This window comes from Diachasmimorpha longicaudata, chromosome 8, assembly GCF_034640455.1.
Source record: "Diachasmimorpha longicaudata isolate KC_UGA_2023 chromosome 8, iyDiaLong2, whole genome shotgun sequence".
Taxonomy (NCBI): domain Eukaryota; kingdom Metazoa; phylum Arthropoda; class Insecta; order Hymenoptera; family Braconidae; genus Diachasmimorpha; species Diachasmimorpha longicaudata.
Genome location: NC_087232.1, coordinates 5990735 through 6018253, shown reverse-complemented (window position 1 = coordinate 6018253; position 27519 = coordinate 5990735). Strand labels below are relative to the sequence as shown.

The following is a 27519-nucleotide window of genomic DNA, read 5'->3' as shown; positions in this document are numbered from 1 at the left end:
GTGAAAAACTGAACAATAAACGAAACAAATGTTTCCAGAGGTGATGGGATTAATGTGTCAACTAATCATTACAATCAACATCATCAACGATTTACATGTTATTATTGTAAAAGGATACAGTTATTTATTAATCGATAATCCGCGTCGTCCTCGTATCCTCTTTAACGATGAGGATAGGGGAGGACGCTGTTTAACACTCAATTTATTTGAGGGTGTTGGAGGGCAGATAATGCGGGCTATCTTCGTTATTACGGGATTTTTGAGCGGTTGGTGGTGCGCATTAGCACTTGTACAACCGCTACCACCACCAACAAAACAATTAATTCATGATAATAATGATGTGCACAATGATAAATTGCGTAATTATGATAAAATGTACAATTACAATTACTATCAAGTTACGCCAACAATTTTTTATAACAATAATGGACTCAGAGTTGTGAGATCGGTGCGCATTAAGGAGGATTCATTAAGGGAGAGACGTAAAAATTGTAGGCGAAAAAATGGTGGCAATTGTAGGGGTAAAAATTGGTGTCCCTACATGGATATATCGAATCGTGCATTCTTATCACCAACAGTGTTTGAGGGTAAAGCACGAAGTATGTCATCATCGAGACGACCAGGTTCAAATTATGCTGTGACATTCGAAGTTAAACAAATTTACAAAAGTCAATCTGGCTTTCAACCCTTACGTAAAAATGACAGTGTTAGATTGCATTTTCGTGATAAAGTGGGGAAAAATATCGGTAATAAATCGTCGATATGCCGGTATGATGGCGATGGATTTATTGATGATGGACAGAGGATTGATAACTATGAGGCCAATAGAATGATTGATTTTTATAATCAGAGGGTTATTAGGGCGGATATTAAACGGGGAAAAGTGTATCTTGTGTTTGTGAATCGTGTTGGACCTAGGAATTTTACGATTCTTGGTGAACCTGTGCTGCGGAGTAAGAAAAATGAACAAGCTGTGCAGGCTGTTGTGAGGCCCGATTACGGTAGGTTTTTCTTGCTTTCCAATGGAACATTTGAAATCGTTGAAATTTTATGGGGTACCATTTTTTTGGGGGGGTAACGGTAACTAAATGTAGAATAAAAAGTGCGAATGTGGGATTTGTTTGGGGGAGATTGGATTTGAGGATTTTTTTCATATCGAATGCTTCGTTTGTTAATTTATTCAATTGTTAATTTAATCTGGGTCCATTTTTTAAGTACTACGAAGTGCACAAATTTCTGGGAACAATTTCGAGAAAGTCATTCCCAATGAAAGCCGTTTTTAAAATAATTCTTTACTGTGAAGTTTTAAGAAAAAAAAACATTATTCTGAGGCAAATTGTTAATTTTGTAGCAATAATTGTTGGGCTTGTTTATTAGAGGAATGCAGTTGACTTTAGTTGGAGTTGATGTCATCGCTGTTCAATCGAAGGTTTAAACGTGATCAGTATCGATACATTAGTCTCTGTTCAATGATCTGATCGCTCCTCATTTTGGTGACTGAATGATTTCCGGAATTCACTGATTTCCGGTGATTTCTCCAATGATTTCTGGGACTTGTCAATCAGAATTGGGAACGAATATTGCTATTGATTTTAAATGATTTTTTAAATTTCTGGTATTTTTAGAAATCATGATTTCTAATATATAATAATTTATAATTAGGAGGCTCACAGAATTGAAATTGTGAGGCTGACATGCGTTAGAAGGTGATCGCAGTCAGAAGGATCATAAGTCCGAGATCAGAGAGCAGGAGACTCAAATGACATTTGAATGAGAGAATCATTTGTGGTACCTGACCAATCCAGGACTTCCTTGACTTTCTCGATTCCCAATCGAGTGGCTCAATGATTTTTGAAGTGATCAGCTCCTCGGTTGTCTTCAGTGCTCAATTAAATATTGAACATTTCAAGCTGTTTCCTTTTTATTTGAGAGCACGATCCTGTCTTTTTGATGTTTTTATTGGTTTTCCACATGTGCTCATAGACAGATCATAGTTTCCTCATCAATGTTTCTCGTGCAACTGAATCAAACGATATCTTCATCTATCGATATCTTCTTCTGTCAAATATCATATATTCATTTTCAATCCTCTGTCAGTTTCATTTGGCTCTCAACAATTCCAATTTTTTAGAAAAAATCAAAAACATCCGATCAAAACCACTTCGAAACCATCAGGAATTCGATCATCACAAGCTGAACTCATTTGATTCTAATCTCATCATCCTCAACCCAACTCCGACGTCATCCACCCAAGTAGTTCAACCCATTAGCGAGCCTCCAATTAATGAAGCCCGATATTGAGAGTACTTGTTATGAGTGTAAAAAAATTAATGTCTGTCCCTAGCTCTTTTCACTGCCCGTCAGTATTTTACACTTATTTAAAAAACAGCAACAAAATAAGGAGAATATATTAGGTAAACAAAAACAGTGAGCCGAGTTCGATTCCCGGTTGCGTTAAAGCGGAAATTTTTTCTCTCTAATTCTACTTCTCTTCGAATCATCTGCTGAGGGATGAATGAACAAGGGCCCTTTATCAAATGGGCCCAAAGCGTAAAAACTCGGTTGCTATGACTTCTGCGTGTGCTCCTACTATAAAAATAACAAACATCGATACTATCGATACCTTGAAAGTCTGTCACGCTAATTCCTCATATATATTTTATTCAGTCCATATAAATGCCCTTTCGGGCCTCTCCATTTTGGCCCTTCCCTGCATCCCCTAATACACCTTAGACCTGATAAGTCAGTTATCAACTAATAAACCTATTACAGCATGAACTTGACTTAAACAACTACAGAAATAAAAAATTCCAAAAAAAACCTTCACAATCCTAAAAATTATAAAAGTACAACTATTATCATAAATTTCTGTGCTTCCACTCGATGTAAAGCTTAACGACAAAAATTGTTATAGAAACATCAAATACACGGATATGCAACAATATTATTTACCAATTCCTCTACATAATTCAATAACCCCAGCAAGGAAACCACCAACTGTTGCATGATGAAATAAAAATTGATATTTCCGAGTGTTTTAAAAATTATTTCATTTGACAACAGCTCGTAGTTGTCTCACATATCGAATCATTGACCATTGACTCATACAAAACGACTTAGGTGGGTTTTATATACGGTTTCATAGCTGTTTGATGTTGTTATATGGTAGTAACGTGGTTATCCCCATTCGGGGGAGGGAATTGGTCGGGTGGGGAACAGCGAGTAGGACGAGGGGGAGGAGGAGGTGGTGAAGGAGGTGGAGGAGGAGGAGGAGGAGGGGGATTGGGGATCTCTTGGGTTTGTATTATACATATACGTATCCCAAGCACGTACGGCCCCGTGTGACCATACTCGGACAGCCGCAGTAGTTTTCTGTTCTGTATGGGGCACCTCGCCGCGCTCGACTAACGCTTTCTGTACGCACTCACCCGTCCAAATAGATAACTAACTCTAGGAGTGAGTCTAATACCCACTTTAGTACCTTCAATGCCTTCTTTTGTTGTTTATAGGAATTGGGTGATACCCGTTGTCTGATTTATTTGGGCCTTGTTGGGGGCCCGGTTGGCTTGTGACACCACCAGACAGCCCGACGCCTGTCCTTTCACCGGTTTTACGTTTGTTTTAACGAATATTTTTTTAAACTTGTTTTTTTTTTGGAATTGAAAAATCAGTTGATACGAGAATTGTTGCGAGTGCGCCCGACGGCGCTTCCATCGTTGCAATCTTCCTCGAAACTTTCTTCCGCGAACTAACAACCGCACGAGACATCAAGTGCCTTGGGTATTATAGAGATGCCGGTCACGATCCACGCATGGACGTTTCTCTCCCCCTTTTTAAACCGCTTTGGACAGAAAACAACACTGGCGAATGTATATGTTAACGTTTGTGTACTGGGTGTCCCGGGAACCGTATTATGGACGGAATTCGCGACCTGGTGGGTGTGGGATGGGGTGAGAAAGAGAGAGGGGAGGTGGGTTTGGGGATTTGTGATTGGGGATACGATGGGATTAGGGGGTTGGGGGGGGGCGGGGAAATTTTTGGGGTTGTTATGGAAATGGGGTATTTGCAAATTTGGGTGCAATGGGGGGAGGTGTCGAGACGTGGGGGGAAAATATCGAGGATTTTATGGAATATATTCGGCAGTTTATGACCTAAACAACCCAACACGTGGGTAACCCAATAGACAAAAGGGCCTTTGGGTCAGATGTCTCACCGTGGAAAAATTAGGGAGTGACAAGCGCTGAATTTTAAATAAAAAAAACAATTTTTTTTTTAAATGTTTTTCTTCGAGGAAAATTTATCTGTTCGGAGACTAATCGGTAAAACCTATCCTTCATCATTTAAAAAAATAATATTGCACGTCGGAATGGCTGAAGGACATTTGTTTCGTCCTCTCGACTTTGTTGAAACATCTCATTGTTTACCCTATTGTTGTCCGCGGTCAATGATAACGAAATCGTATTTTAATTTTGCATCGAGGTCTTAGTTATTTGCGCATCATATGGAATACTAATGAGGCGACTGTTCCTCTCTGTCATGAGAAATCGCACATCTGGATGTTCATGCGATCTTTACAATAGATTATCTTAAGTATTCGGGTTGCGACAATTGACGCTCAATTGATTCAATATTGAAATTTAAATTTTAGGTGAGGTCAGATTAATTATGTGGGGGGAGGGGGAAAGGAGATAAGGAGTTCGAAAAGAAAATGATGGAAATAGTTTGACGAAGATTGAAATTATTTTTATGAAATTCGATTCGCGCATTCATTGCCAGCTCAGAATCTGCTGAATGAAATGTGTTAACTGTCAACGTTTCTCACAAAATTTATAGTTTTATACTATTCTCCCGTTTCAACAACATCCCATCTCAACAATCATTTTATCTGTCTTAAAAATTCTGTCAAATTGAGGAACAACTTGACGACCCCCAAAGCCTGAAGAATCATCATCTCATCCCCCCTCCAATGATCTCCACTAGTTGAGTATTCATCCCCCCACTCCAGACCGTCTATTTTTGCCGCCATTCTCCCCGATTTACCCGCCGCCACCCTCCCCCGACTCGGAGAAGATGGATTTGTCGTCAGGGCATGATGAAATAGCCACGCGTTATGCTCATTAAATCATGGAAAATAGATGAGGAATAAATGACCCGATTAATGACATCTCCATTGACTCCAACCAGTCCATTTAAAAAAAAAAATCAAATTTTTCGAGGTCAATTTGTCGTAATGATTTGTTAATTTTTTCATTCCCCTTTGCATAAATTTTACGGGGTCAAGAGATCCTATTCTTCACTCCCCACGAGGGTTCAAAAGTGCCTGAAGTCTGGTTCTCTTTTGTTTTGACTCTGGTTCTCTCTCATCCGGTGTTTGATTACCCACGAGCGTTCGTTTTTTTTTTTTTATTCTTTCAGTTATTATTTGGGTAACATCTCTTGAGGTTCGACGAATGGTTTCAACCCCCAGTTTTTGATTGTTTATTTAACTTTTTTTCCCCTCGTGCGATTGGGGGAGAGGGAACCTGGCGGAGACGAGTGTGTAAACTATCGGGGGATTATAAATGGCCGCGATATTCGGGGGGATAAGTGGTGGCGGGCGATGTATGGTCAGACGTCAGCGGTGGATAATGTCGCGCGGGAAACTCCTGGCGCGTGTGGTTTTTCGTCGTGTAAAATATAATTTTTAACGTTATTCGTAAAAAAACTGTAACTAGCGTTCGCTAGAAGGCCTTCAGCCAAATATAATTTTGTTTATGAAATAATCCCTTTTTTAGATTTTTTTATTTTGATATTTAAAACCGCATTTTATTTATTTTTTTAATTTTCTAAATTAATTAGCATCGACGCTATGGGATGGATATTATCTTATGTTTAAATTTAATTTCAGTCGTTTATGCTTCAGCTTTTAAGGCTCATAAGCTCCTGAAAACTTTCTGTTCTTTGCTTGTGTTCCGGCTCGCCCCGGACTCTTTTGTTAATCGTGCGGCGGAAGTAATAATTTTTTGTCGGTGATTATGGGTCATAAATCGGTAGATCGGGAAATCGAAGGGGTCAATAGTTCTTAAATTAGTATGAACAAATCGCAGGTAGGAAAATGAAGAATTGAAACGTTGAAACAATAGAATTCTATATTAACGAAGAAATATCCATTTAACAAGATATATTTTGTTTAATCTACGATATTTTTCTCTCAGTGCATTGCATTGCAGTATTTTTCCAGACCATCATAGCTGTAAATACCCTGAAATAGAACATCTGAAATAAGTTGGACCTCTGTCAAGTTCAATGAGAAAAAGGTCATATCGACTAGGTTTGAGAAATTATTTTTATTTTCATTTCCACAAGCAGAAGCCATTCGGTTCTCAAAGTTCACTGGAACCGTTGCTTTATTGGGATTCATCAGAATCACTGAGTTTATTCGCATTTCGACGTCAGCTTGAATTTGTTAGTGAAAAATCAATTCAAAGTTTAAAGATCTAGAAATTTCAGGACTTCATTCCTCTCCTCGACTTTTCAGATTTCAGTTTCGTCAGTCACTCGAGACGCCCCAGAATGTTATTTTATTTTCTTCCGTGAATGCACTCACTGATTATATCGTTGGGATATTTTCGTGAAAAGCATGGAATATGTGGAACATAAAGTGATGGATAGCAAATTCAGCAGTTTTATTCCCAGAAGTCTGTGGGCATCTCCCCGTTTCATTGAATTCCCAGAAAATTACAGACTGCAATTTTAAGAATGAAAATTCTAAAATTCTGAGTATCGGTGCGTTGTCGGAGGGAAAACAGGTCACTAGCACAGTTCCACCTCTTATATTTTAACACGATTATTTCACCCAAATAACTCTATTACCTCAGCAACTGTTCGAATAATAAAAATGACCCATTTTTTCCCAGATCTCAAAATCTTGAAAACAAAAATTTCAATTACAGTTTTTTTTCACTTTAATGATAAACTTTTTACTTCAATATTTTCAATACTTCGTTTAGCCCCAGCTTTACTATATAAATATATTTTTCAATTTTGATTTTTAGCATTTTTTATTAAACAACTAAAACGTTCGAAAACAAGATAAGTTGATTCATCACTGAGTCGAGTTTTCGAGTCATATCTCCAGATCTAAGGGAGATACCGAAATTGTTGTTATGACATTTATTGTAGCTCTCGATTCGCTCAACAAAAAAGATTTCAATAAAAATTTTGCTATCCCCCTAGATTCCGAGATACACCTCAAAAACTGGCCAGTTGTCATAAATGACTTATCTCCTTTTACCACTTCCCCACTGGACTGAAAAAAAAATTTGCAAATTAATATTTTATGACGTCCATTGAACACTGAGAGTTCAACGAATTCCTACGAATTATCCCGAATCCCTGTGACATTGAATCATCACCCATCACACCGTCTCAATCACTCTCAATTGAATTCGATTAATGAATCGAATTAGCCTCGTGCGTCCAATGTTGAATGGTGTGCCATGATCGAGGATGGACGAGAAATCTCTCCGCACGTCTACCCCGACGAATCCCGATACTAATTATAGTACTTAAGCCCAACACCATGGGCTCCTGCGTGTAATCTACGGGTAACACTAAAATAGAATCAACTGGGATGCGTTTGGTTGGCTGTGGAGCGTCTCCTCGCGGCACCAAAAACGCGCGAGAATCGTGACACTTGAATGTACAATTAGCAAAAAAAAAATAATTAAAAAAACCAGAAATCAGTGCGAATAAAATTGCTCAATTGAACTGAATTGTTTTCCTCATTTTACAAATTTCTGCTCTTAACATTTCCGACGTACGATTTTCAATGGAACGACCAATCAAACGTCTGGACATACGCGCATATGCAGTTGCTGGAATGTGCACCTCGCGTTGCCCCTGCGCAAGCACAGTAGCTATAAATCCCCCAGCGTGTGGTGCCTGCGCATGTGCAATTGCTCTATCGTCTCGTGCGCTGTGTGGCTAGTCGATTTGATTGGGGTAAAAGCATGAAAAATCCGTCGGAAATTACGAAAACTCCCGGTCGCTCCACTGGAAGAGCAACGAAATTTCCAGTAAAACCATAATTACGGTATTTTATGTCAATGAACAAATTTATATTGATAAGTTTGCTAATCGAAAATCGTATAAACAAATATCGGATGAAGTCAAATGTCACAAGATCCGTATCTTCAATTTTTTTCGGAAAATAAATTTCATTGAACTCACACAAATTGAAGTTGGGGGAGGGGGGAGTCAAAATGGGCATTTACCAAATGTTTCTCATCATTTATAAAATAAAATAGATAACAACGTTGAAATAAAATTGAAAAAAAAAACAAAAATTATGTTTCAGTACGAGAAGTGACGTTGACAGACCTCAGAGACTCAGTGGCGAGGACCCGTGAGAGGGTTAAACTCGTGTGTAGAACGAGGGGCTCACCTCCACCCCGTGTACACTGGCTCAAGGACGGTGTGCCACTCAACCCACGTAGGGGTCTCAAAATTCAACACAAGCGGTGAGATAATCTACTGTAATTTTTTCCGCTCCCCAAAGACTAATTACCAGTGAATGCTAATGAAATTAATAATGAATAAATTGCCATCATGAATATTCAATTGGGGCGGGTTGTTTGAGACACCTCCAATTATTCGGTGGTGACCAAGTGGGGGTGTCAAGCTCTCTTGACAGGATTAAACGCCGAAATTAAAAGTTAATCCACAATACTCTATCCTCCAGTTTCTTTCCCATTATAAAATATTTAATTCATAATTTCGCCAACTTTCATCCCCCCACCCCCCTCTTCCCGCGGAAAAAAAAAATCTGACAAAGAGTGTGGACGACTCAGGACCGACGTTAGTTTCTAATTTAGTTCTTTCGGAAAAATCGACACTCCGTCTAGACTAGTACTCATTCTCTCTCAAGCTTCCCCTCGTGCCTATTCTATTTATAATATATTCCACCTCGTTCATACAACTCGGCCGGCTTTTCGTTTCCCTTTCATCTCGTTACGTCTCCTCTTGATGATGCCTCCTTAGACACCACTTGTGTCTTATCACCCTAATAAGAAGTTAAAAAGAGCCTGCCAAAGTCATTCACAAAATATTTAGTTTTATTATGTAATTTTTTTACAGACGAAGATCTAAACTCGTCATCATTTCCGCACGACCTGAGGACAGTGGACGATATGAGTGCATTGCACAGAGTAGTTCCGGTTATCGGGCTTCTCTAGCTGCCCAACTGCTAGTCGTGCATGATTCGAAGATTCCAGATACCAGTGAGTTTCCGGAAATCTAGTTATTTATTTAATTAATTTTTTTCTGAGGGTCCAAGACGGAGAGAAATATTCTATGAAGATGAAGGAGCGTTCAGGAATTTTCTGTGACGGTTCCCTAAAATTTTGTCGAACCACATTGGGCAACAGAATTATGGAAAAAATACGTAATTTTTATGGAATATTTTCCTCTGTGAACTGGCGAGGGGAGGGAAATTATTTGAATCTTTCAACCCTCAGATCTTTTATCTGATTGAAAATATCAACGTTTGTTAAATTTCTCTGGCGAATTTACGAGGGGGTTGACACGAAAAAATATAGATTTTTAGACCTATAAACACAAAAGTTATAAAAATACATAAATTTATGAGTTTTGTCATTATTTAATGGCTCGCAAAGTTTTGTGACTGCTATCGTTTTCGCGGGTTTTAAAAAAGCGCACGAAATTTAGAAAAAACGCAGAAAAATGTTTGTAAAAGGTTCAAACGTCGTGAGTCATTAAATAATGCAAAAAAGTCATTTCATTTTTATTTTTTATATATATTAAAAAAACGGGGTGGCTGAAACGTTTTTCAAGCTCGATCATCTGAGCCTTTTATATCTTCCTTCTGTGCCTTTCAATTGTCCCTTAATAATAACCTTTCTTCCACATGTTTATATTTATCTTTAATATTTAATTTTGGTTAGTTTATTAAATGACAAAAGCTCGGAGGGGTACTTGAAGATTAAATGAGAGAACCAACCTCAAGGTCAAGCGGAAGACACAACAAAATTAATTGATCTTTAAGGTTGTGTCGTGTAAAATATTTACGCTACAGGTTCTGTTCAGTTTTAAAGAAGAATATTTACATAAAATTCATAAATTCACATAAATGTTCATAGTTACAATGGAAAATATATAGTTATATATTAGCTGTCCATAAACTTTCTGCAGAGACTGTCGCGGCACAACAACCTTAAGAGCATTTGACCTTCTTGACCCCTCCGTCTGTCTCTCCTATTTGACCTACAATTGAGTAGCGAACGACACCGAGAAAAGTCACATTTGACTGATGACCAGTTTTTAGTGAATATCTCGAGATCTGAGGGAGATGACAAAATTTTCATTGAAACCTTTTTTGTCGAGTACATCAAGAGCTACAATAAATGTCATGACAAAAATTCCGCCATCTCCCTTAGATTAGAGGATTAGGAGATATTCCCTAAAAATTTCACTCAGACAAGTCAACTTATCTGTTCTACCACTTCGCTACGGAATTAATAGACATAGTTATCAACATTAAACGCAGCTATACCCTATCATACACCAATTTCATAAATGTAACAAATCAATTAATTTCCCCAGCAACATCAGCATGGCCGCGCCAGGAGCAACCGTGCCCCATAGCCGGTGATTTCTGCATGAACGGCGGCACCTGCCTCTTCTTCGAGACAGTCGGCGAGCCGGCGTGCAGGTATGACAAGTCATGAAATCTCCAGTTCAATAAAACTCCCCCGTAATTGAATAAATTCCCAGTGAAAATAATTTTGTCTGTTTCTAAGGTGTCCCAATAAAAGCCCCGAAAAATCTGAAAAAAATAGAAATACCTCAAAAAAAAACGACCAAGAAGCCCCACTGTCTAGTCAAAACAGTCAGAAAAAATAAATAAGAGAAAAAAATCTAGAGGAACGGAGAAAAAACGAAAAAAAAATGGAGAAACAAAAAAAATTTAGGCACATGCTCAGAAAGTAGGGATTTAACGCAAGTGCCGAGACGTCTAAATTTTCGCGACACATCTGCCAGAGTAAAACGCCCAGTGGGGCGAACTATATAGCATCAGTGCGTAAGGTCCAATACCCACTATAAGAGAGAAGAGGACTCTCATTTCGTTGGGACTTATAAATAGATGCGACCAAATTATTTTCCAGAGAAGCGTCTCGAGTTCCGTGGCGAGACTTCTTTCGGGGGCTTCGTATGTACATTCATGGGGAGAAAATAGGGGTTAAGAACCTTGAAGAGATTATTTTTCTATTATTTTTGAGAATTCTACGAGGATCGTCGGATTTTTCCCGTGATTTTGATGGGAAATAAGATTTTTGCGGAGCGATTTTTCGCGGTCCGTATAACAAATGGGACCCAAAAGGGTCAGGTTTGTAAGATCTACTGGAAACAGTCCAATTTGGATTTTTTGCTCGGTCTTCCGGTTGCTTCCATTGAACCTTCAAACATGAAAGATCACAACAAACCTTCGAATCACCTTAAGACGCAAGAGAAGATGAGGGGAGGCAGTAGAAAGGTCAAACGTCCTTGAGGGTCAGGTGGAGGAAATCCTCCCATTTAAGTCTCTAAACCGTAGCACCTGTTTATCTCATTTGGTTGTTGAACAGAAAAATCAGTGAAGAATGGTTTATCATAAATGTTTGTTAAGGGCCAGACCGCAGGCTTTAAAATTCCTCACTAAAATTTTCCTGAAATTCAGTTTTTATTAAATATTTTAAAAATTACGCAAATTATTCCAGTAGCGACGAGAGAGCAGGAGATAAGTTATTTCGTTTTACCACTTCGCCACTCATTTAATTTGATTTAATTTCCGAAATTTTTCATTAACAAGATCTTGAGGTCAGAGAAAATTTGTCTATTTAGGAAATCGGAATGTGCCTTAGGACCGAATTAATCCCATTATAATTAAATTGCCGGCTTTTTTAATTCTCGAAAGTTTCACTGATTTACTGAAGTTCTGACAATTCAGCTGAGATTTCAAATCAATGTATCATGCGTTAAATTTTGTATTGCAGATGTGCAGAGGGCTTTACGGGTCTACGATGCGAGACCAAGGACGTGATAAGTACCGGAAGTGTGTACAATCGTCATAGAGCGCCATTCTCATGCAAGTTGGGCCTATCAACATCGTACTACTGCTAACGAATGTGTCATGGAACCCAAACATCGGTATAGATTACTCCACTTTGGCGTTCCCAGTTGATAATTTTTTTTTTTTCAAATTCTCAAATATCCTGTGAATTATTTTCAATCTAACAGAGATATTCATAATTAGGTAATTTTCCGTAACTTCTGTAACATGAGCTAATACAGTGTTTTTTATTGTTAAGAAGAGATAGTCGTCGTTCCGCACATCCGATCCATTGTTGTAATGTTTTTTGTAAATCGTGAACTATTGTTCACCGGATAATTACTTTATGTATTTTATGAATTATTATTGGGAATGAAGTGATGAATCGAGATTGGATTCTAGTTTTTTTTAATTACAGAATTCACTGAAGGTAGAAAAATATTATCCAACCAAAAATGAGTAGCAAAGAGGTAAAACGAGATCAGTTGACTCATCTCTGACTCTAATTTTATCGCGATATCTCCGAATCTAAGAGAGATGACGAAATTTTTGTCATTACCTTCTTTTCAGAACTCAATTTGTCCCACTACAAAGGTTTCCATGAAAATTTTGCTATCTATCCTAGATCGTGAGATACTCATCAAAAACTGATCAATAGTCAGCAGTGATTTGTCTCGTTTTACCACTTCACTGCTGAACTGTCCAGAGAATTTTTTATCAGACCCCCTTTTTACCGAGATATTTTCATCTGAATAAAAAAAACAAAAACCGATGAGAATAAAGAAATAAAAATATTAAATTTGCCTTCATTTTTTTTGGAAACATCTCGGAAGCTTTCAGTGATTGAAAGATTATGATCAGGACAATTTCTATAAAAAATTTCTTGACGAAAAATTTGTCAACTCGTTTGAAATAAGATATACTTGTCAAAAAAAAACTGAAAAACAAATCGTTTCACCACTTGACTCCTGAATTGATATTCCAGACTGCCTCACCTCTTGCCTTGAATATCCCCTTTCGAAAAAGAAAAAAAAATCCCAAATTAATCACCTCCCCGTATATTTTTACTCTTCCTAATGAATATTTCTTCAGAAATATAAAATACCAAAGAAGTGTCTTCCAATGAAACACTGCCGACTGCAAGAAAATACGTATTTAAGGTGGATTGGACGAATATAAAAACCGCAAATGACTAAATAAATCGATGAAAAAAAAAATTAAAATAGCAACACATGACGACGATTTTTCACAATTGAAAAGAGCTGAAGAGAAAAAAAAATGAGAGAAATTATTTTTAAACGCCGGATTTCGTCAGTCTCGAGATTCTATTTATAATTTATAGTATTTCTAAGTTGTTATTACTTATCATTGTACGTTATATTTAATTATCCACATGTAAATACGTGTATACAAACTTAACGGTTAAATTTACACGAGATATTGAGTAACTAGATTTTCATTACTTTAAGAGACGATGAAAAATTGTTCTTTTTTTTTTCGTTCGTTGAATCATCAGTTTTCCTTCAATACTCAGACAATACACGAAAGAATATTTAATTTATTTATTAATTAACAACAATTGGGGTTTCGGAGAGGAAATCATGTCAGCTTATTGAGCCTATTTGTGACATTTTTGTACGCCTGACATGTAAACGTTGAAATTGTATTTTTTTGCCAATTTTTAGATGAATAGAAGCTTTAATGGCGATAAAAATTACCGAAAAAAATCAATGTCCAACTATAAATGTCTAGTAGCTGATAAGATAAGATGAGAATGTATTGAAACAAATTTACAGCTAATAATGATGAACATATTTCTTGAATTCTGCCGTTTGTAAAAAAAATAATTTAATTCAATTTGTTTCGCACCAGTAATTGTGAGTTATAATCATTCAATTGACGATCTTTATACAGAAATTGCTCTCGAGATGATTGATTGATTGCTTTCGATGAAGAAACTGGATATATTTCAGATGTTAAGACTTTTTGTCGTCTTTATATATTTTCCACGACCAAATTAATGATCGTCAATGTCAACAATCTTGATTTATTCAGTGATCTCGATGAGTAATTCTGTAAAAAATCTTCCCTTGACCTTTAACCAGTCATCAACTTCCTCCTCACGCCAACCATTATTTATATCAAGGAGGGGAGGGTGGGGCAAAACGGAGGAATTAATATTGAGGGACATTCGCACTTTTCCTGTCGATATGGAAAGAAAATTCTGTGAATTATGTCCTTTAACCTGAGAACAATGGAACCATGAGAAAATGTTACGAGACGAGATAGCATCATAATGACAAAATCTTCGCTCTCCCGATCTACTTCAACATAAGTCATCAACATGATCAGTGGAATTATCAAAAAAATTTCCTCTCTTTACATCTTTTTCAATTTTACATTTTTTTTACCTAAACACCCCAAAATTTTCGGACCTGTCATATCTTCCATTCACCCTAACCACTCGTCAACCTCCTCCTCAAATCAACCATCTCTCGAAATTATCTCCACGATACGCATTATCCCCAATTATCCAACCCCCTCCCCCACCTCTTTCCCAAATGAACCCATATATTTATTTCTTCAAGGAACTCATTTTCATGTTTATCTTCTTATTCCACTCAGCAAACGAAAATAAAAATAAAGACATATTCCCTTGGCATCGTCCCGGCGTCGTTGTGAGCCATCGAGGTCGACGTCTTTGAGTCCACGGTGCATCGTCCCCTCGTATGTATAATTATAACGTAACCAACTTACCTTAGTTGAGTGGTGAGCTGAACCCTCATTTTTCAATTTGCTACTTCACTGTTAAAATTTTCAATAACCAATTTCTCCACAATTTTTCATATTGACTTTTTTTTTCTATCGTTCTTGAGCTTCCGGTGGTAATTTTTTTTTTTCGCTCGAACAAGATGAAACGAGAGACCGAGTTAAGAGTTCTGTGAGGGCAAATGACTCTAGGTTCTATTTACGGACTCTCGTGAATCATCCCGTGTTCACCTATCTTCCCGTGATTCTAACAGAAGATATTCCACTTGTGCCCATTAAAACACTTGGGTGAGGAGATCTTTTGGGGGCGACTAGAGGGTGACAAGTTTTTTTTTCTATTTCTTTGATTGGTACGCAGAGAAAAATATTCTAGATTTATAGAAATATTCCTCATTTCTCATCAATATGTCATCAGTAATACTCTCATTACCACCACTTAATTAAACCCACTCTGCTCCACCCATCAACGTGATTACTCAAAACCCATCGATTATCAAAGACCAATAGCTGACAGTGTTGGAAAGCACATGGGACTGAAGATAAGCACAACTACATTTATCGACCACCGAAAGAATAAAAAAAATGTTCAAAAATTTTGCTCATCTTTAAGTGTTTCCTAGTTCTATTGACACTGAACCCGCCCAACAACTGAATTTAGCTCCATCATTTAACTTTATGACTCGTTCACTAAAATCTGAATAGTCTGAATATTCATTTCCCTAAAAGTTATGAGAATTCAAAATCCTCAGACAATGTTGTCTGGTCAAAATGTATTAAAACGAGAGACAGGATTAATCGAGTTGGAAGCACACAAGAGGGCCATTTCATAGAGATCTTACGATTAACTAAAACTTGGCAGAGATGTGTGGTGCGAGGTTTACGGGATGTGACGGCGAATATTTCTCATCTAAGCCAAGACAAACTTAATGGTGCACGGTAATTCGAGACTTCCGACAGGGTAAGTTTTCAGTATTTTTGGCGGGTAGAGGGGCCATTAAAACCACTCGGGCGCCAGTCACATGTCCACTATAACCCAATTATTTTTTCACTTCGAGGTATATAAACACGTCTCGTAACACTCGATGTAACTGGGCATTTCTATTTGATGAAACACAATTCAGTGATATTCACCCCTGATGAATCAATTCAAGAGCGAAGTGGTAAAACGAGATAAGTCACTTTTGATGATTGAGCAGTTTTTTATGAATATCTCAACATCTAGGATAGATAGTAAAGATTTTCATAAAACTTTTTTTGTCAAGAAATTTGAGAGCTACAATAAATGTTCTGTCAAAAACGCCGCTATCTCTCTTAGATCTGGAGATATCGCTCAAAGACTAAAATCAGAGATTAGTCAACTCATTAGTCATCTCATTTTACCACTTCGCTACTGAAATATTCGGCAACTTTATTTACTTTATTTGAAGTTTGAATCTTTGGAATTCAACCACGTTAGTACTCTTTGAACTTCCAAAAACCTCTTTTTCAACTTTATAGCGTTCCTTTTCCCCCAGGTTATCCAGAACTCGGTAAAATCGACTCTTAAAATTCGAATCAATTCTCACAAATTACATTTCTAGTCAAACGATGCGCAGAATAGAATTGAAAAAATATTCGCATTTAAACGAATAGTGGAATGCCCCAACTACTATTTATTTTATGATCAAGCTTATAAAAGATATGAAAATATAAAAATGTTTAGGGTGAAAAACTTACGAAAATATCATTTTGAGTGGTGCAATGTGGAGGTAATTTTTACGTGTTTCTATAACTAACAACTGTGTCCATTTTGTGTATTGATGTTGAGAATGTTCGTAACTGGACTTCCTGGCTATTGGCAATGAACACCGGTTGCGTCTCGTCCCACTCTTTGGGTATGCCAACGTCGGGAAGTGTGTAGGTAAAGATGTCGAATGAGCAGAGGCAGTCCAGGAGGGGAAGGAAACTTACAGTACCTGCAACCAGACAATAAAATCCTTTGTAAGAGGATAAAACTCAATAATTGTATTGTGTTGATGAATGAGTCCCCATAAATTAAAATTTCGTCTCCAAAGGATTCACTATGTTTACGTTTTCCTTTTCCTGTCCCAAGAAAACAATTCATTCATGTCTATTCCCCTGAGTATTAGATGAATAAAGAAATTCACCTGTTATTTGCCTAATGACCTCTCGAATTTCCTTCTGAATGGCCTGAACATCCTTAGTCCCAACCTCGGGTAGACTCCCCGTACCGTCATCGCCCTCATAAGCGACCTTGAAGTCCCACTTTTCGAGAACCTCCTTTGTATTTACATTAGTAATAACAAGTGTGACTTGACGAACTTTTTTCAGCAGAAGCCATTCTTCAACCTGACCAAGAACAGTATCCATAAAATTCTTGATTTTTTCATCAGTTGACATGAGAATAGCCATGCCAAAATGATCAGCAGGTTCAAATGTCTCCGGTGGATAAATTCCGCGTTGATACAAGATACTGTTGATGCCATAGACTGAATAAAATCGATGAAAAATGAATTCTTTGTCGGCAAAAATGAAAGAAAAATTTATTAATTAAAACTCACGAAGGTATTTCTTTACTAACTCGGCAGAGCCCTTGAGGGTTATGCACCTTCCCTTCTGTTGGGTGCTCATCGTCACCGAGATTCAACTTCCAATTGACTAATAAATTAATAACTAAAGGAAGACTGAGAGGTTGTTCGTCGATGCTTTTGAATGCGATTTAGAGGTTATGCGGCTTTTGTGAGTTTTGGCGGAATTGGAGTTTAAAAACGGCTGCTATTGGTCAAGGAGTGCAGCTTGAAGATGAGAAAATTGATAATTTATTTGTCTGAACATTGGTTAGTGGAAAATATCGGACACAGAGGCCACTACTGTGCTTCGAGGTGGATCACAGAAGAAATTATATAGAAGAAACTCTCGCGCATAGTTGATCTGCTCTGCTGAACGTACCGTCGGTCAAATAGGCACTGTAGACATGACACTTCTGTCCTTGACACCCAGAGGCCACTATTTATGTTGGATTTTTAATTATTTAAAATACAAAAAATCGATTTTAGAATATTCTTGGAGTCCTAGAAAAATCGGAAGTCGTCTCACGAATGGATTCCCGTTGACTTGCGATACCTTGTCCCCTGTTTCTCATCAAATCATGTCGACATGATATCTTACCCAAGAAGACCATCAACAAATAACATTTATGCCAATAACATTACAAGTCATAATAATTATCACCACACAATACCATCAACATAATATTTTTCAGTATATTCTGCCCAATAGTATTACATCCCGATAATATTTAGGGGTGGTTACCCTTCTCCCTCCATCCCTATTCCCTTACTTTCTCCCTCATCAACTGTCCCACCGCGAAGTGGATATTACCCCACCGTATTCACAATTATAGGCAGTTCACCAGAGTATTCACTCTCCAGTACCGATGTTAGAGGATGGAATGACGAGAAAATTGAACTGACATTTGCCTCCAGGGGATTTTCCCCGAAAATCATACGGTGCAAATTCTCGGTAAAAAAAAACTACAGTTGATGTCGATAGTCTCTGACTGACGTTTGTCGGTGAACGTATATTCAACTCTTCACTTTTATCCGCAAAATTTTCCATCACATGAGCCGTGGGGATAATGCCCTGGGGTCCGCAGCAGGTGTTACTTTTCGACTTTAGTCTGAGGAAGGGTTTGGCACGCGGGGGCTGAGTCAATCGATGGAAAATAACTTTGTTGTTTCAGGGGTGAGGCAGAAGTCATGCGGCACCGAGGAAGCGTGGACGAACCGAACGGAGGAAAAGACTTCTGGGATCAGTCTTACTACTGGTTCACGAAGACCATATTCCGGGCCATTGGCCACTGGCCCTATCAGTCACGGATGGAACTTGTTATGTGCAGAATAGCCCTGCACTTCGCTTATTGGATTCAAGTGGTACCACAGGTGTGAAAGTCAGAGAATCGAGGATGAGTCGAATCATCTCAAGGGTGACTTTTTGAGGAATATCTCCGAATCTAAATGAGGCGGAGGATTTTGGTAATGACTTTGTTTGAGGACAGGCTCCTTCAGGGGAGTCACTAAGGGAAGAAATAGTTTAGGACTATATTGGTTTGAATGATAAGAATTTCGCTACCTCCCCTGGATTCGGAGATATCCATCAAAAACTTGGCGACAGCCAACGTGACTCATCAATAGTTCTTTAATTAATCGAACTGTGATCGACTGTTCGGACGATCCAGTCTCCAATGATTGCTCATAATTGTCACAATGACATCGCGGTTATAATTAAATTTTTGTTCCTCTTGTTCTTCAAGATCGTCGCAGTTGTTTGCCATTATGATAATTTCGATCTCGTCATCGAAGCGATGAGTTCCTTTATTATTGACGTGGCCGTTATGTGCAATTTGACTACTTTTTTCTTCAATTCTGATAAGGTAGGTCATTTACTTTCGTGTTAATGAGTCATGCAAAAATATGATGATCCTAATTTTCAGATCCAACTCCTCCTGGAACAGGTCAAGGAGGACTGGACAATTTTTCCAATGAATAATGGATTGAAATTACTTCATGAATATACTGAATTGGGTAAACAAAGGGTGATATTATATTCAGGTCCGTTATAACTCTGATAAGCACGTGAATTACGATTTTTTTTGTTTCACATTTTCTTCGTTATTCATCAATTTCAATGAACAAATAAATATTTGAAAGATTTTGGTGTATTAATAGATTTATTAACATCACACGGAGAGAAAAATTCTTGAAAATTATGGAATGTTTATTAAAAATATATATAACTGTTCCGTAATTTTTTCTGAATACTCTTTTGACTGCCAAATTAGGGAACAGGCACGTGATTTTTCAAAAAGTTTTCTCTCCGTCTATAAATTTAATATTTATAAATTTGTCTCAGTGACTTTAGACATTTTTGCTACGTATTTGCATTTCTTCTACTTTGTTATGTGATTTTTTATTATGGTCCCCTTTTTCAGTGGGTCTTTATGCTGCCTGGTTCATGTTTGTTAGTGAACCACTTTATATTAAAATATTTCGCCTCTTCAGACCCTCCAACAAAACTGTACCATTGCGATTTCCAATACCAGTGGATTATGGCCCACTCGATGTGGAAAAATACTATTACGTTATTCTAGCAGTTTCAGCTATATCGATATTTGGGGTTGTCACGGTGGTGGTGTCTGCTGACATATTACTATTTCTCTATTCACAACATGCATGTGGAGTATTTGCAGCTTTGGGGTGATACTGATACAATATATATTTTTCACATGGATTTTCATTGGATGATTTTTAACGTGATCATTTTGTGATAAGAGTCGCCATCGAAAATTTACCGGTTAATGTCACTACTCGGAAACAGACGAATGATTATGAATATCAGTATCTGAGAAAGTGTGTCATAATACATCATCGAATACTTGAGTAGGTAATCGGTGATATTGATGTTTTATTTTTTAATGGTCGACTTTTCACAGATTTTCAAATACCATTGAGAGTATTTTTTGCTGGAATTTTTTAATGACTATTGGACTTAACATGATTGTCATTAGCATGACTGCGGTACAGGTACAGATAGACATGAACTGCTTGGTGAGAAATATTCGATAGAAATTACGTAACTTTTCTGTAATTTCGAAGCGATGGGAATTTTACGATATTTTACGAAATTGTCAGGGAAGGTTTTCCGAAAGTTCGGTAATCTTCAGATGAAAATTCGGTTCACATGAAAGTTTGATAATTTTCATCGGAAGATTAAATTAGCCGCCTGAACCAATCCAGTAACGAAGGGGTAAAGCGAGATAAATCACTTCTGGCTGTTGATCAGTTTTTGATGAATATCTCGAAATCCAAGAGAGATAGCGAAATTTTTATGGAAACCTTTTTTGCGGAGCGAACTGAGACCTACAACAAATGTTATGATAAAAAATCCGCTATCTCTCTTAGACTCGGAGCTATCGCTCAAAGACTAGGCTCTATGACATGTCAACTTATCTCGTTTAACCACTTCGCTACTGAATTCAAAATAAGTGTAATAGAATTTCGAGACATCGATAGTCTCGATGTTTGTTCTTTTCATATCAAGAATCGTCAGTGGGACACTGTCATGCCATACTGTCATGTAGAATTTCCCATTTGATCCCTCAAACGATGAGCGAATTCCGAGTTTCCTAATTTTGATTGAATATTTCTCTTTCTCTGATGAATGCGGATTCCAAATTTTTTTCTTTCCAGGCTGTTACTAATTTAGATGCAGTAGCTTTACTTCTGAAGACCCTGATGTTTATGATAGCAACAACTTCGCACCTGTTCATCCAATGTTTCATGTCACAACAAATTACAGAAAGCAGTCTTGGTGTTCAGCAAAGCGTGTAGATACTAAACCCATTTCGACGATTCCCGTTATTTTCCGAATTGGGAAAACTCCCTACATTAACTATTTTTCAGAATTAATGCAAAATGGTACTTCAGTACAGCCCAATCGAAGCATTTACTGCAATTTATGATTATGCGGAGTCAAATTCCGTGTCAGTTAACAGCGGGAAGAGTCATCCTCATGTCCCTGAACACATTCAGTTCCGTAAGGACTTAAATTACAAAATAAATTATGCAAAGTAAATGCTCTTATAACGATTATTGTTCGCAGATCATCAGAACTTCGGCGACTTATTTCACAATATTCCTGGACATGCAATAGATCATGAAAAATACGTTCAAAGGGTATGTTAAAGAGGTTGACGTTGGAAAACGGCACCTGATATTTTTGTTATTCATAATTATTGGATATTGGGTTTAATTAAAAAAGCAGTTAATTATAAAAAGCAGGAGATTTACTATTATAATTTCTTTATCCAACAAAGGCCCCATATTTCCATTGGAGAATCCCTTTCAAATTCTTGTCAGAAGAATATTTAATTGATAAAATAATCTTTATCTGTCAGTGTGTGTTATTCACTTCTATTTTTTTCTCTCTGGAGGGCCAATTTTCATCCAAATTTTTTGTTCATGTACCACTCGATACTTTTACCCCTCCCTGAAAAGTCGACTGTTATTTCGCAGACGTTCTAGCGATGATAGACAGTCTCCCGAAATGTACAGTCGGGGGTTCATTCAAGGGGGTGGAATCACACGAAAATTGAAGGTGTGTACATGAAGCAAAGTTTTCGGGAAAGCCCTGAGGTGCGAATTCTCGATAAAAAATATTCCACAAGTGATATCGATTGTTTTTGATTGACGTCTTCTCTTGGACCTGTGTTTAACTCTTCACTTCCACCCCCCAAATTTCTTATTCCAAGGGGCTGTTATAATCCACCACTGTGTGAATCAGATATTGTGTTTTAACATCAACGCAGAATTTTGGCCGTCAACTTGAGGTACGATAGTGGGGAAAGAGAATCCAATCGATTCTCACATTCTGATGATTTTTGCTGACTACGTCTAAGTCCAGTTTTTCAAAAATAACTTCGAATCTAAGTGAGATAGTGGATTTTTTGTCATGACATTTATTGTAGAACTCAATTCGCTGCGCAAAAAAGGTCATTACAAAAATTCTGCCATCTCCCCTAGATATCGAGATATTCATCAAAAACCAAATCCCTTCTATCAGTGCACGACTTCGTTCAGTTCTCATCTCCACAGCTTTACAACAATCAAATAACAATAAAATTGTTCTTCAAAACTCACCGATAAACATTCTGTCGAGCCGAAATACGTGCAGCTGATGCCGTCACAGTGAGTACAGGACACCAGACTTCATTTATGATTTCTTTCTTCCCAGAAGAAGGGAAATAAAGCTGTCTTCCATCAGCTGTTATTTCCCTTGACTTTGGCAATAGCAGGTGTCCTCACTGGCTACCATGAGCAAACTGTCATTACGAAGGTGGGATGATGTGAAAATTGAACGGTAGGAAAAGCTCCCGGGTCTCCACCCACTGCATTTCGTATTCGTTGAGACTTTTCGATAATCCACGACTGTCCAACACCGCTGGGGTGTTCTGACAGTACTTTAATGAATGGTTCGGTATTTTTTCTTATTTATGATTCGCAATGAGTGGGGGAAAACGTAATCAATACTGTTAACATTTTCGTCTCAGTTGTGGTGCAGAACTTGAGTGGAACAACAGCGGAATGGAGATGATAAGCGATGAAAGAGATTTTTGGGATCAGCCTTACTACTGGTTGACAAAAACAGTACTTCGTGCTACTGGCTATTGGCCCTATCAGTCCCCAAGGGAACGCATCGTATGTCGTACTATACTGTACTTCCTCTACTGGATTCAAGTGATACCTGAGGTAACATAGGAATTTACTTGGAAGAGGTGTCGAATTGTGGATTTTTTAGAAATATTGACTTTAGTAGTGAAGGGGTGCAATCAGAAAAGGGACAGTTGGCTACTGCTTAGTTTTTGATGAATATCTCGAAATCGGGGGGAGGTAACAAAATTTTTATTATGACCTTTTTTGTGGGGCGAATTGAGGAGTATAATTATTGTTATGAGCGTAATTCGGCTATCTGCCTTAGATTCGGAGTTATTGTTAAAAAACTGGAGTCAGAAATAAGTCAAATGAGATAAGGTGAGTTTTATCTCGTTTTATCATTTCGCGGGTGATTTTATCCAGTCGCGATCAATCGAATGTGGTCGATAACGGAACCTTTGGGGTTTTTCGAATGATTTTGTTGATATGTCATTCAGACTTCGCTGTGATGTGCCGGTTATAGAGAAATGAACAAGATTTCCTGGGAAAAGTCATGAGTTTACTCTTTACGGTAGATTGTTGTTGTTGTACGACACGCTGGCGATGCTGATCTCGTGATGGAAACGCTGAGTTCATTCTTGATAGCTATCGGGGCCATAGCCAATATGTGTACCTTCGTTTTCTACGCTGATAAGGTAAGAAATCGAAGTGACAGGCCATGTAATCCTGTTGAACACAATCCTCGACAAACGATCGTCCTGTAGATTAATTCTGCTGCTAAAATATCCTAATTGAGAAAAGTCCTGGATGAGGTCATCCCCTCCATACATTCCGGGATGTTGCACTTGAATTAACATCACTTTTGGAACAATATCCGAAGAATATTTGTATTTTGAAACGCAAGAGTTTTCAGATTCGTGATCTCTTGGAACAGATCAAGGAGAATTGGAAAATATTTCCGAAGAACAATGGATTACCGCTGCTTCATCAATATTCTCAATCAGGAAGGATCAGATCGATAGTATATGCAGGTCCATTCAAGTGTCAACTTCATAATTTATATTTAATTAATGAGAAAACACTTCTCATATTTTTCTATCGTCTCTAGCCTATCTATGGGCTGCCTGTTTGGTATTTGTCAGTGAGCCAATACATTTCAGACTGATCCGGCTCTTCATTCCATCAAACAAAACAATACCAATGGGATTTGCTATACCTGTAGATTATGGACCACTCAACACCGAGAAACATTATTACACTATATTAGTTGTGGATTCTATTTCGATATTTGCTATTGTCACACTGATTATCGCTGCTGATGTGTTACTATTTGTATATTCACATCATGCGTGTGGACTACTCACAGCACTGGGGTGATATACTGATACGATATATTTTTATCACGGGATACAGTCCATGATTTTTAACGTAATCATTTTGGATTAAGAAGATTTGCCATCGAAAATTTACCGGTTGATGGCGCTCCCTCGAGACATACGAAAGATGATGAATACCAGTATATGAAGAATTGTGTCATACTGCATAGCCGATTCATTCAGTATGTATTCAGTATATATTAAATAGATCATACACGATTGTGTGATTTTTGATGATCAAGTCAGATGCTGCTGACAGATTTTCAGACACCATTGAAGAGATATTCTGCTGGAATTTCTTCATGACCATTGGACTTAATATGATCGTCATCAGTATGACTGCATTTCAGGTATGATAATTGTGAGAGAAGTGAACAGCATGCAGAGTATTGAATCAGACTGGTCCATTCCATAATTCCAGAGGATCCATTTTCTTTAGTAGATTTTTTTGTATAATTATATCGAGAATAATCGTACCTCATTCAAAATCCAATTTAAAAAATTTGCTGTGACGTCATGGGATGTGCAGTGCTGTTTAAATTTCCCGTCTTGTGGCAAATATGAACTCATCAGACTGATTCAATAGTCTGATTTAATCAGGGGTATAGACACTAAGAGTCAATGTGAATGATGATTTCCTAGGTGGTGACCAATTTGAATACCTTATCTAGACTTTTCAAGACTTTAGTTTTCGCAGTGGCTTCAGTGATGCATCTGTTCATTCAGTGTTACATGTCCCAACAGATTATAGACCATAGTCTTGACATTGAGCAAAGCTTGTAAATATCAGCTATAGGCGACTATATGCGCCCCTATGTGAGCGTAGACTTCAAGTTTGTAGTTTCTGACAGACGAGTCAAGAGCATTCCAACAAAAACTGAATAGTAATCGCACTCATGGGGTCGCGACGATAGGAAATGGTTTTCAGTGATTAATCAGGTAATTGCTAATGTAATTAATCATGTTGTTCACCGTTGATAGGATGAATGCACCATGGTATCACGCTAAAAGCCGAACCAAACAGTTGATGCAATTTATGATGATGAGGAGTCAGGTCCCCTGTCAGCTGACTGCGGGCAGAATGATGCTGATGTCGTTGGATACCTTCAGTTCGGTATGAAACGGTATTTTGATAAGACCGGGATCATCTTCGACGCTATCATTACACTATCGATGTTATTCACAGGTCATTAGAACTTCTGTGAGCTACTTTATGGTGTTTATGGATATGCAATGAATCGTCAAGAATTCCAGGGAAATTCTGATTAAAAACAATTCATCGGAGGGAAACGATGGGGACTTAATTGATTTGAGAATATCCTCTTGGGGTTGATAATAGCACAGGAGTAATTTTGAAAACTTTGACCGAGAATTATTATTATTACCGATGGTCGTTGTATGAGAATTACAGTGACCATTGTCCACATGTTGATGAGTTTTAAAATAAATCTACAATTCATTAGATGAATATCAACAAATCACGTCAATTGACAGAGCTCTCCCCTTCGGCAATTCGATCAGATCAATTATTTTTTTATTTAAACAAAAAATTCAATTAGTTCCTGATCAATTGATCTCCTCGAATCAATTTCTAAAAAATAAAAAAAACAAGCCATTCCATGAACAACCGAACATTTCAATTGCACCCAGCCCTTCACACTCCCTTTTCCCCGAAAATCCCCGTCGGTACAACCCCGGTCGGTATCTCCCCCCGTGCAATAATGTAACTTTTTCGTGTGCACCCACCTCCGATATAAACTATCTTCAGACCATCGTACATCGGTATAAATCAAATCCGCGAAATCTGCAGTAGTCGGTAAGCCAGTGTTCCCCCCAAAGCGTCCCATCACCCCCAGATTCCTCTTATCATCAACAAATAACCCTCAGCTCGTCCTATCCACCCCCAGTAACACATCAAAAACCTGATTAATGATTCCCAATTTTCACTCTCCCACTCCCCAAACAGATACGTTACAATTCAACCCCTAAACCACCCCCTTTCCCGCCCCCAGTCCGACACTCTTCCACCAACAGAGTGTTATTTCAACCACTTGCTAAGAATTTAAATTGACGCCACTGGGAGGGGAGTAGTTGTATTCAGTTGAGATTTTCAGGTTTAACTAAATTGTAGACGATGCGATGCAAATGGTTCTGTAACAGCTTCCCCTCCAGGGGGTGCCCTTACTCTTCCGGGATGTATTAACAACGTTGGCCCTGCCACTGGTTTAAACCTCAACGTCCCTATACATATTTTAACACGCCCGGGCAACCGCAAGAAAATTGCCTATTACGTATAAACGATTGCTCTATATGTACATGAATACATTCAAGAAACAAATGGATTTTTCGACGCATTTTATAACATCCCGCAGGGTGAAAAAATATATATATATTCCGTGATCAATGGTTTGGTATCAACAGTCAAATATACGTGGACAGAAGAGCCAATATATCACGCAAAAACAATATTTTGCGAAGAGGAAGGGGGTTGGGGTGGGGGAGGGAGGTTGGATATAATAAGGGGTTGGAGCGTTTTGCGGGGGCGGAGCGCAAGTGCCATCAGTGGCTCTTTTAGTACGCGCTTACTCGTTACACTAAGGCTGTTTAATTAAAGTTGTAACGCTTCGGCGCAGGATAACTACGATCTTGTTATGCGCCTAGCGTAGACTCCTCTAGTATGTATATCTTTGTGTCATAACCCCCTTCAACCCCCCTCCAGCCCCCTTGGCCGCCAACCACCTGACTACATTCGATTGTCTTGGATTTAGTTACGGGTTCGGGTAATAATCTGATGTCTATATCTGTGACGAGAAATTTAGAGGGAGGGGGGAAGGGTGAGAAGCTGTTCGATGAGGGGATGTGTTGTTGGTGAGGAAGTGATTAGAGAGGGGTTTTTTTGGTGGGGAGGTAATAATAATTTCTATGAGCGAACGTGTATTCGTTAAGTCCACAGGCGTTTCGATATACTATAAAAAAACATTTTCCCCAGTGCCTGAAAATATTTGAGATTTTCTTTTTCAGTCTCTCAGGAAAAAAAATGGAAAATGATCATGTGTTCGACATGATGTACACCATA

At 38.1% G+C, this 27519-nt stretch overlaps 4 protein-coding genes across 10 annotated transcripts; 3 read left to right on the top strand and 1 right to left on the bottom strand.

Annotated features, from left to right (window-relative positions):
• Positions 1-18: 18 nt before the first annotated feature.
• On the top strand, positions 19-13911 carry LOC135164945 (protein vein). The gene is made up of 5 exons (XM_064125752.1): positions 19-1001; positions 8339-8501; positions 9118-9260; positions 10603-10711; positions 12033-13911. The coding sequence occupies exons 1-5, from the start codon at positions 29-31 to the stop codon at positions 12157-12159; spliced, it is 1515 nt and encodes a 504-aa protein (XP_063981822.1). The 5' UTR covers positions 19-28; the 3' UTR covers positions 12160-13911.
• LOC135164954 (mitotic spindle assembly checkpoint protein MAD2A) lies at positions 9773-17637 on the bottom strand. The gene is made up of 4 exons (XM_064125771.1): positions 17419-17637; positions 17005-17346; positions 16574-16812; positions 9773-10825 (listed from the first exon to the last, which is right to left on the bottom strand). Exons 1-3 carry the CDS (start codon positions 17486-17488, stop codon positions 16613-16615), a joined length of 612 nt encoding a protein of 203 aa, XP_063981841.1. The 5' UTR covers positions 17489-17637; the 3' UTR covers positions 9773-10825; positions 16574-16612.
• Positions 17638-17772: 135 nt separating this feature from the next.
• LOC135164946 (odorant receptor 85b-like) lies at positions 17773-22313 on the top strand. 5 transcript variants are annotated; one of them, XR_010299407.1, is made up of 11 exons: positions 17773-18798; positions 19170-19289; positions 19350-19467; positions 19848-20112; positions 20188-20295; positions 20349-20463; positions 21106-21242; positions 21319-21451; positions 21518-21591; positions 21931-22012; positions 22167-22264. XR_010299407.1 is itself a non-coding variant. In XM_064125755.1 (10 exons), the coding sequence occupies exons 1-9, from the start codon at positions 18616-18618 to the stop codon at positions 21566-21568; spliced, it is 1230 nt and encodes a 409-aa protein (XP_063981825.1). In that variant the 5' UTR covers positions 17773-18615; the 3' UTR covers positions 21569-21591; positions 22199-22313. The 5 variants fall into 5 exon arrangements, 4 of the variants coding, with proteins under 4 accessions (XP_063981825.1, XP_063981824.1, XP_063981826.1 ...); XM_064125755.1 differs by lacking the exon at positions 21931-22012 and having other exon boundaries at positions 22199-22313; XM_064125754.1 differs by lacking the exon at positions 22167-22264 and having other exon boundaries at positions 21931-22043.
• Positions 22314-22744: 431 nt separating this feature from the next.
• Positions 22745-25953, top strand: LOC135164947 (odorant receptor 9a-like). 3 transcript variants are annotated; one of them, XM_064125757.1, is made up of 10 exons: positions 22745-22886; positions 22965-23163; positions 23643-23762; positions 23972-24098; positions 24176-24440; positions 24515-24625; positions 24703-24793; positions 25086-25222; positions 25425-25557; positions 25630-25953. In XM_064125757.1, exons 2-10 carry the CDS (start codon positions 22999-23001, stop codon positions 25678-25680), a joined length of 1200 nt encoding a protein of 399 aa, XP_063981827.1. In that variant the 5' UTR covers positions 22745-22886; positions 22965-22998; the 3' UTR covers positions 25681-25953. The 3 variants fall into 3 exon arrangements, with proteins under 3 accessions (XP_063981827.1, XP_063981829.1, XP_063981830.1); XM_064125759.1 differs by having other exon boundaries at positions 24518-24625; positions 25630-25948; XM_064125760.1 differs by having other exon boundaries at positions 23981-24098; positions 25630-25947.
• The last annotated feature ends 1566 nt before the right edge of the window (positions 25954-27519 follow it).

Bases quoted from the DNA above. Each gene is read 5' to 3' on its own strand.
- LOC135164945 (XM_064125752.1), top strand. From the start codon at position 29: ATGTTTCCAGAGGTGATGGGATTAATGTGTCAACTAATCATTACAATC. The intron at 1,002-8,338 runs GTAGGTTTTTCT...ATTATGTTTCAG, and splicing joins TGTTGTGAGGCCCGATTACG to TACGAGAAGTGACGTTGACA. The intron at 9,261-10,602 runs GTGAGTTTCCGG...TAATTTCCCCAG, and splicing joins TTCGAAGATTCCAGATACCA to CAACATCAGCATGGCCGCGC.
- LOC135164954 (XM_064125771.1), bottom strand. From the start codon at position 17,488: ATGAGCACCCAACAGAAGGGAAGGTGCATAACCCTCAAGGGCTCTGCC. The intron at 17,347-17,418 runs GTGAGTTTTAAT...GATTTTATTCAG, and splicing joins GTTAGTAAAGAAATACCTTC to TCTATGGCATCAACAGTATC. The intron at 16,813-17,004 runs GTGAATTTCTTT...GTCTGGTTGCAG, and splicing joins GGTCATTAGGCAAATAACAG to GTACTGTAAGTTTCCTTCCC.
- LOC135164946 (XM_064125755.1), top strand. From the start codon at position 18,616: ATGCGGCACCGAGGAAGCGTGGACGAACCGAACGGAGGAAAAGACTTC. The intron at 20,296-20,348 runs GTAGGTAATCGG...GACTTTTCACAG, and splicing joins ATACATCATCGAATACTTGA to ATTTTCAAATACCATTGAGA. The intron at 21,243-21,318 runs GTAGATACTAAA...ACTATTTTTCAG, and splicing joins CTTGGTGTTCAGCAAAGCGT to AATTAATGCAAAATGGTACT.
- LOC135164947 (XM_064125757.1), top strand. From the start codon at position 22,999: ATGGAGATGATAAGCGATGAAAGAGATTTTTGGGATCAGCCTTACTAC. The intron at 24,626-24,702 runs GTATGTATTCAG...TGCTGCTGACAG, and splicing joins CTGCATAGCCGATTCATTCA to ATTTTCAGACACCATTGAAG. The intron at 24,794-25,085 runs GTATGATAATTG...ATGATTTCCTAG, and splicing joins TCAGTATGACTGCATTTCAG to GTGGTGACCAATTTGAATAC.